This window comes from Pygocentrus nattereri, chromosome 19 (assembly GCF_015220715.1).
Source record: "Pygocentrus nattereri isolate fPygNat1 chromosome 19, fPygNat1.pri, whole genome shotgun sequence".
Classification (NCBI taxonomy): Eukaryota; Metazoa; Chordata; class Actinopteri; order Characiformes; family Serrasalmidae; genus Pygocentrus; species Pygocentrus nattereri.
In genome coordinates this window covers 7,529,258-7,541,971 of record NC_051229.1, presented here as the reverse complement: position 1 = coordinate 7,541,971, position 12,714 = coordinate 7,529,258, and the positions used below count along the sequence as shown (strand labels likewise).

Here is a 12,714-nt window from a genome sequence, read left to right as displayed (position 1 = left end):
ACTTACTTTACTTACTTACAGTGAGTGGACACAGTGTTTAAAAACTCCAGCAGCACTGCTGTGTCTGATCCATGTGTACCAGCACAACATGCCCTAACACACCACCACACAATCAGTGTTATTGCAGTGCTGAGAATGATCCTCGACCAAAATAGTACCTGCTCTGTGAGGGTCAATGGGGGTCTGAACCACTGAAGAACAGGGTAAAAGGGGGCTAACAAAGTATCAGAGAAACAGATGGACTACAGTCTGTAACTGTAGAACTACAAAGTGCAGCTATACAGTAAGTGGAGCTGATCAAATGGACAATGAGTGTAGAAACAAGGAGGTGGTCATAATTTTATGCCTAATCAGTGTGTGTATACATATAATATAATATAATATATATATATATATATTACCAAAAGCATTCGCTCATCTGCCTTTATACGCATATGAACTTGAGTGATATCCCATTCTTAATCTACAGGGTCTAATATGATGTCGGGCGACCCTTTGCAGCTACAACAGCTTCAACTCTTCTGGGAAGGCTTTCCACAAGGGTTAGGAGTGTGTTTATGGCAATTTTTGACCGTTCTTCCAGAAGCGCATTTGTGATTTGTGATGTTGGACGAGAAGGCCTGGCTCACAGTCTCCGCTCTAATTCATCCCAAAGGTGTTCTATCAGGTTGAGGTCAGGACTTTGTGCAGGCCAGTCCAGTTCTTCCACACCAAACTCGCTCATCCATGTCTTTATGGACCTTGTTTTGTGCAGTCATGTTGGAAAAAGGAAGGTGCCGTCCCCAAACTGTTCCCACAAAGTTGGGAGCCTGAAATTGTCCAAAATCTCTTGGTCTGCTGAAGCATTAAGAGTTCCTTTCACTGGAACTAAGGGGCCGAGCCCAACTCCTGAAAAACAACCCCACACCATGATCCCCCCTCCACCAAACTTTACACTTGGCACAATGCAGTCAGACAAGTACCGTTCTCGGCCATGGAAGCCCATTCCATGAAGCTCTCTACGCTGTTCTCAAGATAATCTGAAGGCCACATGAAGTCTGGAGGTCTGTAGCGATTGACTCTGCAGAAAGTTGGTGACCTCTGTGCACTATGCCCCTCAGCATCTGCTGACCCCACTCTGTCATTTTACGTGGCCGACCACTTCGTGGCTGAGTTGCTGTCGTTCCCAATCACTTCCACTTTGTTATAATCCCACTGACAGTTGACTGTGGAATATTTAGTAGTGAGGAAATTACATGACTGGACTTGTTGCACAGGTGGCGTCCGATCACGGTACCATGTTGGAATTCCCTGAGCTCCTGAGAGCGACCCATTCTTTCACTAATGTCTGTAGAAGCAGTCTGCAGGCCTAGGGGCTTGGATTTATACACCTGTGGCCATGGAAGTGATTGGAACACCTGAATTAAATTATTTGGATGGGTGAGTGAATACTTTTGGCAATAAATATATATATATATGAATATTCTCTGCACCCACATCTGATATTTACATGAATGATGTTTTTTATTATTTAAAGCTACAAATATGTGATGAGAGTAATTCTTATATCCTGCTACCTTTATAACTACATACGTTTTCAAGGTTTCAGCGCTAATGCGCTGGCCGCTCTTACCTGTGCGGTAGGTGAAGTTGGCCTCCGTCTCTGAGGACGATGGTGACAGGAGCTCATCATCGTACTCGTTGGAGCTAAAGGATCCTGAGTGGTGCCTCTTACGGGAGTCAAGGCCTTTGTTGGAGGCCATGACGTGGCGCAGGGAGTCATTGAGATAACGGTTCAGCAAGCTGCTCTTGTACTTTGGCGGGGAAACATAATCACCACAGAGCGATGGGTCTGTCCTCAGGCCTGCCCCTAAGCCTTGACTGTCCTGGATCACACTCTTGGGTCTGCTGGACTCAGATTCACCCGCCTGCATCTGAAGAGCGTTCTCACCGTCTGTGGTGAAGAAAGATGTGGAACAGGAAAATGTGTTATACACAGTTCAATACTGCAAAAGGCTAAGGCCAGTCAGGAAAATTGTTTAAAGGAACAAAAATCTAATTTACACAATTTTCCACTTTCTCCCGATGTAGCCGATCAGCCAAGACATGCTTGGTGTCCACAGTTTTCTTTAGTTTAGAGCTGGCGTTGAGACTAATGCTTCTAACATGACATTAGACGTCAATAGTCACCCAAATCCTTTCTGTAAATACCTGCTGTAAACACAAACAAAACGACTGTTTTATAAAATAGCTGCCCACAATATTCAGCTAAAGGATGAAGTTTTGTTTGTTTTTAATAGTTCACAGTAAGTCAAACTGTGTCCCAAACTGCATTGACAAGTCCGGGCGGCCTTAATAAATACCTGGATGTGGTTTGAGCAGGTTGGTATTAGAATGAATTCACAGGAAAGATTTGGGTGACTATTGACTTCTAGTGTTGTAAGTTTCTTAGCTCAGCGCTAAAATAAAGAAGCAAAATTTGGATACCAAACATGTCCTGGCTGATCGACTACATCTGGAGTTAGTGGAACATTGTGTAAATGTAATTTTGCACTGAACCAGTCTTTTACGGCCATCTCGGCATTAAGCACATTTTCACTTGTAAACACCACATAACATCAGAGTAAATGCAAATTACCATGAATACAATCAAATATAACAAGAATTAATTGCTATGTTTTGAGCTGGTGAGGAGAACTTGGGTCTGGTTCTTAAATTCTTGGTAAACTCCAGCCATTGCATGGACTTTTATATTCCATCAGTAGCACCCCTTGATTTAATTTAAAGAAGAATTGACGTTTGCACAGTGCTGTTTATCAGGGTTTGGCATGTACTGGACGCTAACTGTAAATACTCGACTTCCTGAAGGAGAACTATGGAAATGGCTAATCTAATACACTCATTAAATTATCATGGACTATATTCATTTTTATTTGTATTATTGTAATGTTAGTGCTTTTCCGAGCAAATAAAGGCCTACTGCCCAGATAAATAGCTTTAAATAGAATTTTCTAAGACGCTTGCACAGTGCTTTATATCAAGTTTTGGCATCTCGGTGCTGTTTAGTACTGTCGAATCATAGTGAATAAGATCTGTGTGGATGGAAGAACACTTGATCCAGGTTCTCTACTGATTCTCAGAGTGAGATGGTCAGTATGAGTTTGTTAAAAGCAATACACAGTTTACCCCCTTACCCCAAATGTAGTTGAGTGCCTTTAGTTAGCTTCTTTAGTTTTACACTGGGGCTGTGAGGCTCATGTTAGCTAACAAGTAATAGAATCTAATGCTATCCCAATCTGCACTGTGCTAACTGCATGCTTAAATCATCTTGCTATTGCCTCAAACCAGGTTCAGTAGTTAAGTACTTTCCAATAGACTCGCATTTGTGGTTTCTGACACGATTTGACACACTCTTATATATGAAAATGGACAAAAAGACAAAATTCAGACTGCATCCAGCATCAGAAACCACATAAGCAAGTCTATTAGCATTTTCACATCTTAGCCAGAGATGTTGCAAAGGGCACCCGAATATGAATAGAGAACTTGTAGAGAGTAGAATTACCACTCTTTCGGGTTTCTCAAACACTAGAGGGCGCTGCTGAGCGAGTCAAAAATGAATGGGTTAAGATGGAGCATTTTAAGAAAATCAGTAAGAAAATAAATAAATCAACAAGAAAGTAAAAAGTTTATAAAGGCTTAAACATTTTATATAACAGAACACAGTCATTCAAATCAGCATAAAGCATTTTACAACTGCTGTTATATTTTTTCAAAACTTTTAAACTCCAGTTATAGGAGTTCAAAACGGTGCTTCATGTACGCCCATGACGTTTGTGAGCGCAAACAGCCAATGAGCTGCTCTGCTTGCCAACCAATCAGCACTCGGTAGCAGTAACGCTAGCATCCTGCTGCCCAAAACCCGTTTGTTGTAAACAACATTAGCCTCATTCCTCCAGTACTAAACTGGAGTGAGCGTCAGACACCAAACGGGTCTTTGCTGAACGACTACACTTAAAGGGAGTTTGAAATGGTGTAAATTGCGACGGACGTCCAGGTGGCTATAACTTTCTGGCTCGTTATCTTGAGATCCCAACTTAATTATCTTGTGATCTCAACTTTTGTCATCTTGAGATCACATGACAATTAAGTATTGATCAAGTTATCTCAAGACAACAACTTTGTTATCTTGATATCATGACTTAATTGTCTTGTGATCTCAAGATAACAAACGTTATCTCAAGATAATTAAGTTGTGATCTCAAGATAACAATCCATACAATTACTTTTGTTTTCTTGAGATCATAGGATGATTAAGTTGTGATCAAGCAATCTCAAGACAACAACTTTGTTATCTTGAGATCACAAAAGAGTTAAGTTGTTATCTTGTGATCTCAAAATACAACTTTTGCTATCTTGTGATCACAAGATAATTAAGTCGTGATCGCAGGATAACAACACAGAGAATTATAAGGGCCTCATGGCCTCTCCGGACTTCCCTAAATTGCTGCTTTAAGGGTTTGGTAAGTAACTGACACCTGGTGTGTCTCTTGCTCTCTTTCTCACTCACTCTCCTCTCTCCTCCCGTCTTACCCTCTGAGGCCGAGTCGTCGCTGCTGATGCTCAGTCTCTCTGCGTTGCCCTGGACGTACTTGTTGTAGAGTTTGATGCGTAGAGCCCAGCTCAGGTCAGGCTGCCGTACTGTGTTCTTCAGCCTGCGCCGAGCGTTAGCAAACCAGTTTGATACCTGCAGAAACCACAACATGACATGATAAATAGCCATGCAGTGTAACTGGTCAGTGGTAACCAGGGGTGGGCAATATGACAAACTTTTATCATGATCATGATAAAATATCTGAAAATATGCTTTTCTGAGCCGTGGATATCATCAGAACTTAGAGAACAATGATTGACTGCATGTGTCATTATAAAGTGAGCATTTAATAACAATAATACTAACTTTAGTTGTAAGTTTATTAATCTTATTATTAGCACAGTATTTGTATATGTGGTGCTACAGGTTCTCTTTTGTCTGTTCCAACTCATTAACTTATAAACACAAAATATTCTGATGCATATCGTCTATCATGAAAATCTCTTGAAGTATCACAAAATACAATTTTTTGCCACATCACCCGCCCCCAAGTCCAACAACCGAAAATTGCTACTAATTGGACTTCATTGCTATACTTAAGCATTAATTGTAAGATCTGTACTTTGTTTAATTATTCTTGAGACTGAAATACTTGTATTTTTACTAAGTTCCCTTTCCAAGAGAAAAAAAAAACATACTTTTTACTCCTTACGTTCATTTAGACATGCAAAGTACTCGTTACAGATCTCAAAATCTGACAGACCAGAAGATTTCTTTTTCTTTTGCTTGCCAATCCCACACATTTGGCAATGCCTCAGTTATGGGAAGTTATGTGAAGTTTATCCTGGTGTTTACACATACAGGACTTTTACAAACAAGTTTTGAAAAGAAAATGCAGACTTGCTAGTCTGGATAACAAAGCGTGATCAGCACATGTCCAGTATAAAAGCTGCTTTAAAGCTGAAAAACGATACAGTGGCCCCATAAACATTTCACGTCTATATGTCTGAATTATGTTTAAATGTAGTTTTTTTTTACTACCCCTCAAGTATATTTTTGGTTCCATGCTGGCACTTTTAACTAAGAGTTGGACACTTGACCTCTGACTGAAGTAACGTGACACAAATACAAACAAATACAAAGTTGGAACAGACATGAAAGAAGCAGCAGAGCCACGTTTACAAAATACTATCAGAAACGATGAATACAATGATATTTATTTAACATTTCTCATTCTGTGCTGTAGTAAATCCAGTTAAACAGGACAGTTGGTCAGTGATTTCTTTAAGGCAGACACAAAAATGTGGCACTTTCTGCAATTTAATCTGCTCTTTTCCATGAACCCTTGTGTGGTGCTCAGGTCTGTGGGACCCATTTTCAAGGTTTACCAAAAGAAAAAATGAAGCAATTTATTATTATTTCAACCTCAAATTCTTCAGCCTTTGCTCATTTTCTGTGAAGAACATATAAAATAACCCATTTTCAGTGTCTTCACTCTGTTCACCGCATGGACATGGACAGGCTGCTGACTGGCTACAGCTGCTAAAGGAGAACCCTACACTGGCCACTTGTGATATTTTAAACATCTGGTATTTTTACATAAATTGTTATGGCTGTATTGATGAATTCAAATCAAAACAATAATGCAGTGGGCCCACCAGACCACTGAGTAACAACATCAACACCACACAAGGGTTAGTCACGTGATTTCTCAGTGCTGTTGTTGGATTTATTTTGATTTGTAAAGAATGTAATTCATATTGTCCTACAGCATTTTTTTCAATTTCATTAAAAAACACTAAAACTCATAAACATTGGGACATCATGCAGATAGACACTGTAAAAATGATTCATACTTCAAAACGTTAGTAACCCGGTTGCCTTACAATTCAATGTATTTCAAAAAATAACAGATATAAAACACATTATCGTTTTGTTAACAATTCGAAGTTCAATAAATGTAAAACTTTAAGGAACCTTTATTAGGTTGAAACTTAAAATCATTTTTTACAGTGTGGAGTCTCTTTTGAGTGTATGGATGGACGGCTGCTGACCTCACCTGAACCAGGGTCATGTGGGAGCCAAGGGCCAGTAGGATCTTCTCGGTTTTGGTGGGGTAGGGGTTGTCCCTGTGTTTATAAAGCCACTGCTTCAGCGGCCTGGCCATATCCTGCAGGGCCTGACGCTTGTGCCGGACCTTCCCTCCACTGACCACAGAGAGAGAACAACAGGCTGAGTCATTTGGGACAGACATCTGGGTCTGTTAGCTTTGCATTCAGTTCTGGCTGCTATTAGAAGTTGGGAAGCTCTGGTTGTTTTTCAAAAATGGTCTCAGTTTTCAGGGCGACAGCTGAAACACAAGCAGAATCATTCAAATGCTGATGCCACGCCTCAGAAATGACAACACCCGGCGGGGTCCAAAACCAAAGAGTGAAAATGCTTCTGTTTTTGCATTAGTTTCTAATTTAATACAACTTTCATTACTTTACAAAAGATATGATCAGCATAACAATTTGAGCGAAAAGCTAAATCTTGACATGAACGCTGCGAGTTTGGCTAAAAACCTCTGAGTAAATCAAATCCATCTGAGAGTCATCTGAACATGTTTCAGTGGAAGAAATAAGACTAAACAACAATCAGACTTGTTGCATAAAGGCCTTAACGTGGTCAATGTCACAGATTAGCTTCAATTTGAACAGCGGCCTAGAAATAGTGCAGAATCTTGAATATTTCGTCTTGATTTTACTTGTCATAACTTTTCTTCTCCGATTTTTTTTCCAGGTTTAAAAGAGTAAAAAAATCCCAGATTTTCACTGTGGACTTGGACCTTTGGACCCCTCTGATCATCTCCTGTGCCCACAATTCGAGCTAAAGGCCAGTGTCTGAAGAGCGACTGAAGCAACACTAAAGCCGCAAGAGCACAACAGTGTCGGCCTGAATGAATCACATCCCACTCCACTCCAGTCCAGCTGTTCCACCTTCACAGGACTGTCCAGAACATTCTTCAGAACCTTGTGTAACTGCAGAAAATGTGCAATTATGTAACTTAATAAGAGACAAAGTGCTGGCTTACACACACATCAAGAAGTAGTAACAGTTGTTTGCAAAGGTTTGAACACCCCTGGTCAAATGACCATCCATCAAAGTTAATACATCCATGCTGGACAACAAAAAGAAAGCATAACATGTGCCATAACATTTGTACATTTTCTGTGCCCCCCTTAAAAAAAAGTTATATCCAGCTAATAAGCAGTAACTGCATTAAAATGCGCAGAAGTGTAGAGGATGTGTAACTTATTTACGCTTGGAAAATCAACTCAACATGTCATTCGATCAGGGCTGTTTAAACGTTGTATCTGTGATGCCTCAATTTCATATAAACACTCCAAAAAGGGAAAAAAGCAGAAGAAATTCACCCTCATGGGCCGCAATCTTTAGGATTTACACTACTGTTCAAACATCTGTCCTCATTAGCTTGTGTGTGATTTTATATACAGTAAAACTTTTAACATGCAGACCTAAACAGTATAAAATAGCTTTATACATTGTTTATTTAATTTGAATATTTAATATTTCACTTATTTTTCACCAGCAAGTTATTTAGTTACAATGCTATACTGTAGATATCTATATACAATATTACAGACCAAGATATCTCAAGATTTCCTTACACCACTTTTGAAATATGAAGCATTCTGATATTAATATATTATATTAACTTATTATTTATTTATTATTATTATTATTAACTTCTTTCTCAATGTTCTTCAGCTTTCTCAGTAATTATAGAACCACCGACAACAGCTTTCTACTAATTAGTTAAAATTTGTGAATATATATATATATATATATATATATACACAATATGACGTGCAACAGGTATTTTCAAATTATGTCAAAAACTGGAAAACAGCAAAAATAGAAATATGAGGTTTCATTCCAACAGCAGTGATATATATGAAATTATACTCTATTATGATATATATATTGATATATATATATATCATAATAGAGTATCATATGATATCATATATTTCTATTTTTGCTGTTTTCCAGTTTTTGACATAATTTGAAAATACCTGTTGCACGTCATATTGTGTATAAATTTTACGATGAATGGAGCAACAGAAATGACCCAGAATTACTTGGAAAAAAGTTTGGTTCCATTGACTTACATTAAAAGTACAGCATGTTTTTTCCTTCCCCTGTAAAGTTACCATTTTGGAGATGAGGTTTTGTTCTGAAGACAGTGATACATTCATCTTATATTCACACAATTCAGCTTTGAAGATTGTGACCCATGAGTGATTTTTACATATTTGTAGTGCAAGAATAAAAGCATCATAAAGCATCAAAAGCATGAAAGTAAGCGAGACACCACAGCAGGGGTAAGTAATATAGCAAGAAAAGGTACTGCAGTACTTGAAGACATTACATGACACATGATATCACAATATACTGATCTCAGTATTGCAATATTTAGGATTGAGAAGACTGACTAGAACAGATGGAATTAATCAGTAGTGCCACATTTACAAAATGCTAATACAAACTATGACCTGCATTCGGCGTCACATGCTGCACTGCCTAAATCCAGTAAAACAGGACCAATGATGCTCTCTTTGTAACAAAACATGCAGTCGGTCAATGTTAAGCACTGACGATGTCCATAATATGTTCAGAAAAGCACACTGTGTTGTAATTGATCACTGTAATGATAAATATCATTGTTTTGCCCGCCCCTGCATCAGACCACAAGTATTTCGCTGTTGTCGGAACAAAACTCCAGAATGGTAACTTTATAGGAGAAGGAACAAACCCACATTACTTTCAATGTAAGTCAATGGAACCAGACCTTTTTCCAAGTCATTTTTGGCCATTTATTTTGGTCCATCCTTCATGATTTTTACACACAATATAAAGGCCAATATGCATTTTCAAATTCTGTCAAAAACTGAAAATCGACCAAAATTGGAGATTTTTTTCCGACAACAGTGAGATGCAGCAATGGCAAACGCACAAACTATTACAAACTTCGACACAAATATCTGACATACAACAAGAACCCAAAATGTAAAGTTTTAGAGATTCAGAAAAAATCAAACTGAATTCAACATTCTGCTCACAGAAATGTGAAAACCAGGAGATGCTTCAACACCTTAGACCACAAAACCCTGTCCACACTTCAGTTCCTCACTCTCAGAACTACAGAACCGATGAAAAGCTACAGAGAAATTGGCACTCCTAACAACCAAGCAAGACCTGGTCAACCACCAAAGCTGCCCCCACCAGATAAACAGCACTTAAAGCGTTCGTCTCTGAGAGAGAGGAGAAAATCAAGCTGCTTCAGAGCTGAAAACATCCACAGGTGTTTCTGTCCATCCTTCCACTGTGAGAAGACCACTCAGCGCTGTGGGTCTGAAAGGATGTGTAGCTGTTTGAGAAGAACCTCACTGAGAAAAGGAGACGGACACACCAAACAAAGAAGCTGAACAGTGGACTGACCACCCCAGAGTGCACACCTCAACACCACTGAGAAGCAGAAAATACAACCAACTTCTAAGACTGAACTTTGGAGGCGCGGACAAACATCCCTGCAGATTTCTTTGAAGAACCGAAAGCGAGTCTCCGGAAAGAACGGAAGCTTTAACAAAGGTAAAGAGTGCTGAAATTTTCTGTTAAATATGTTTTCTGCTTTTGTTCCTGACACTGAAAAATGAATAACTTGATGACCGTTTTGAAGGGAAATGTAATAAATGAAGGGTGGTCTCTGACTTTTGGACAGTGCGGTACATGTTAGTTTCATAGCAGTTACTGAAGAACCATCTCAGTTAATACTAAGATAGATAAGGTCTTAACATTAATAACATCAATCACAGCCCATGGTTCAAGACGTGAACGCCTTAAAACCCCATCCTTAGGCGCACTATTCACTAACTACATGCACTGCTGTGAGTTATTCTCAAGTCACACAAGTTTACAATAAAAGTCCGGACCTGCCTTTGGCCACTGAAGCAGTTCAGTGTGTGTGACTCATTAGAATAAAGTAGACCAGGCTCTAATCTTGTAAGCCGAAGTTTCCTTAATCAGCAGATGTCACTGTATAGCCCAAGCTGCTACTGCTGAGTGCTACTGCAGCAGGTTTTGGCACTCAGCTCTGACTATGTTCAGCTTTCTTCCAAACACAGTGGGCTGTCAGAAGGGTGGGCTAAGTCACCCTCACTGTAAAGCACATTCAAAAACTCTGACCGGGTTATGAAGGCGAAGCACTCCGAAGCAAGGGAAGGGCGGCTAATAATATCGATAATTCGTCAATTACGCACCATTACACTCCTTATCATCGCCGTCGTTTATACGGCACGTACACTGGAGGCACCCACAGTCGTGTGCAAAAGTTTTGGCACCCCCGGCGAAAAGGAGAAAATGAGGCAGCGCGTCCGGTACAGACTACGACACATATGTTACATCAAATATGACATTTTTCTGCCAATGCCAGTGCATGGTTTGACTTTATTTGCTGAGTCTAGCACATAACTTTCCCCCAATTTCAGGTTTTATGTTTTATTTTCTCCCTCAATGTGCTCCAACCAGCAAACAGAAAGCAACTGTGCATTAAATTGTGCAAAAAAAAATAATATTTTCCCTTAGAAAAATAAGCAAAATGTCATTTGAACAGGGGTGCCATGACTTTTGCACAGGCAAAGTAAAACGCACTGCGCCTGGAGCTCTATTCGAGCTGTATTAGTATCAGCCCACAGGACGCCTCAGTCAACTAGCGCGCTCAATTCACTTGACTCTAACGCACGCGAACAAACGACGCGACGTGACGTCAGTTTTGACTTTCTTTCGTGGTGATGCAATTCGCTTCATTCACGCGGAAGCGATGGGCGTTGGAAAACACCGTTTTTCCAGCGAACTGGACACACGGGTTCGAACCGCACCAAAAATAGGATCAGCTCCACAGAGGTCCCCGCAGTCATCTGACCAGAGATCAAAGAAAGTCTCCGGTCAGAACGCACAGTACGTACCCACTCCTCCTGGGTTTGAGAGCCCCTTGGCTGTCCACCCCCTTGTGCCTGGACAGTAGTTCTGGATGTTGTCCATCTATCACTTCTAAATAGTTCAGGCTGTTCCTCTCTACATCTTTCCCGCTCTCCTCAAAGCGCAGGTGCTCCTCCAGTTTGTTGAAGACAATGGCACTCATCTTTGTCCAGGAATGAATCTGGGGGTCCACAAACTGTCCGCACGTCTTCTCTTGTGATGACCCTGTGAGGAGGTTAGAGCAGATTTCAGACAGACAGACAGACAGACAGAGAGACAGACAGACAGACACCACAGCAGCGAGCAGGTGACGTGTCTCCTCGTAATCCAGCGCGTCTGTATTCAAAAACTAGATCTAAGTGAATGGCTTAGCAGCACTGGCTGCTTCAGTGCACAGAAAACGAGCCCACCAGTCTAGAATGAGGGTCGTCATGCAGGTCAGAAAGGGTTAATGCATTGAAATGAACTCAGACAGAGCTGGACATGTTGCGCGTGCCTCACCTCCCCTCCGCTTCCATCCATGAGCTGCTGCTCGCGGTGCGTGTAGAGCTCCGCGTGTCCCAGTGGGCGGCGCTCCGGGGACATTTATTTATTCACCCACCCATATTCACACAGACCACGCCCACCCGCGGTGGGATTGGCTGGACTACATGTTAAAGGTAAACACTGAAACAAATAACAGTCTGCATATATATATGTGTGTGTGTGTGTGTGTGTATGTGTGTGTATCTATCTATATACTGATCAGGCATTAAATGATGACCACCTCCTTGTTTCTACACTCATTGTCCATTTGATCAGCTCCACTTACTGTATAGCTGCACTTTGTAGTTCTACAGTTACAGACTGTAGTCCATCTGTTTCTCTGATACTTGTTACCCTGTTCTTCAGTGGTCAGGACCCACATGGACCCTCACAGAACAGGTACTATTTGGGTGGTGGATCATTCTCAGCACTGCAGTAACACTGACGTGGTGGTGGTGTGTTAGTGTGTGTTGTGCTGGTACAAGTGGATCAGACACAGCAGTGCTGCTGGAGTTTTTAAACACTCACTGTCGTCCACTCTATTAGACACACCTGTGTTGTTGGTTCCACCCTGT

At 40.6% G+C, this 12,714-nt stretch overlaps 1 protein-coding gene across 2 annotated transcripts in view; it reads right to left on the bottom strand.

Annotated features, from left to right (window-relative positions):
* Positions 1-12,156, bottom strand: part of mkxb (mohawk homeobox b) — a 29,174-nt gene extending 17,018 nt beyond the window's left edge. The window contains exons 1-5 of one of the 2 annotated variants that reach the window (XM_017702460.2): positions 12,116-12,156; positions 11,602-11,839; positions 6,633-6,780; positions 4,573-4,726; positions 1,613-1,933 (exon numbers count right to left, since the gene is read on the bottom strand). In XM_017702460.2, the coding sequence (XP_017557949.1) occupies positions 1,613-1,933; positions 4,573-4,726; positions 6,633-6,780; positions 11,602-11,777 (799 nt within the window). In that variant the 5' untranslated portion in view covers positions 11,778-11,839; positions 12,116-12,156. The other variant, XM_017702461.2, reaches the window with a different exon arrangement.
* Between the last annotated feature and the right edge of the window lie 558 nt (positions 12,157-12,714).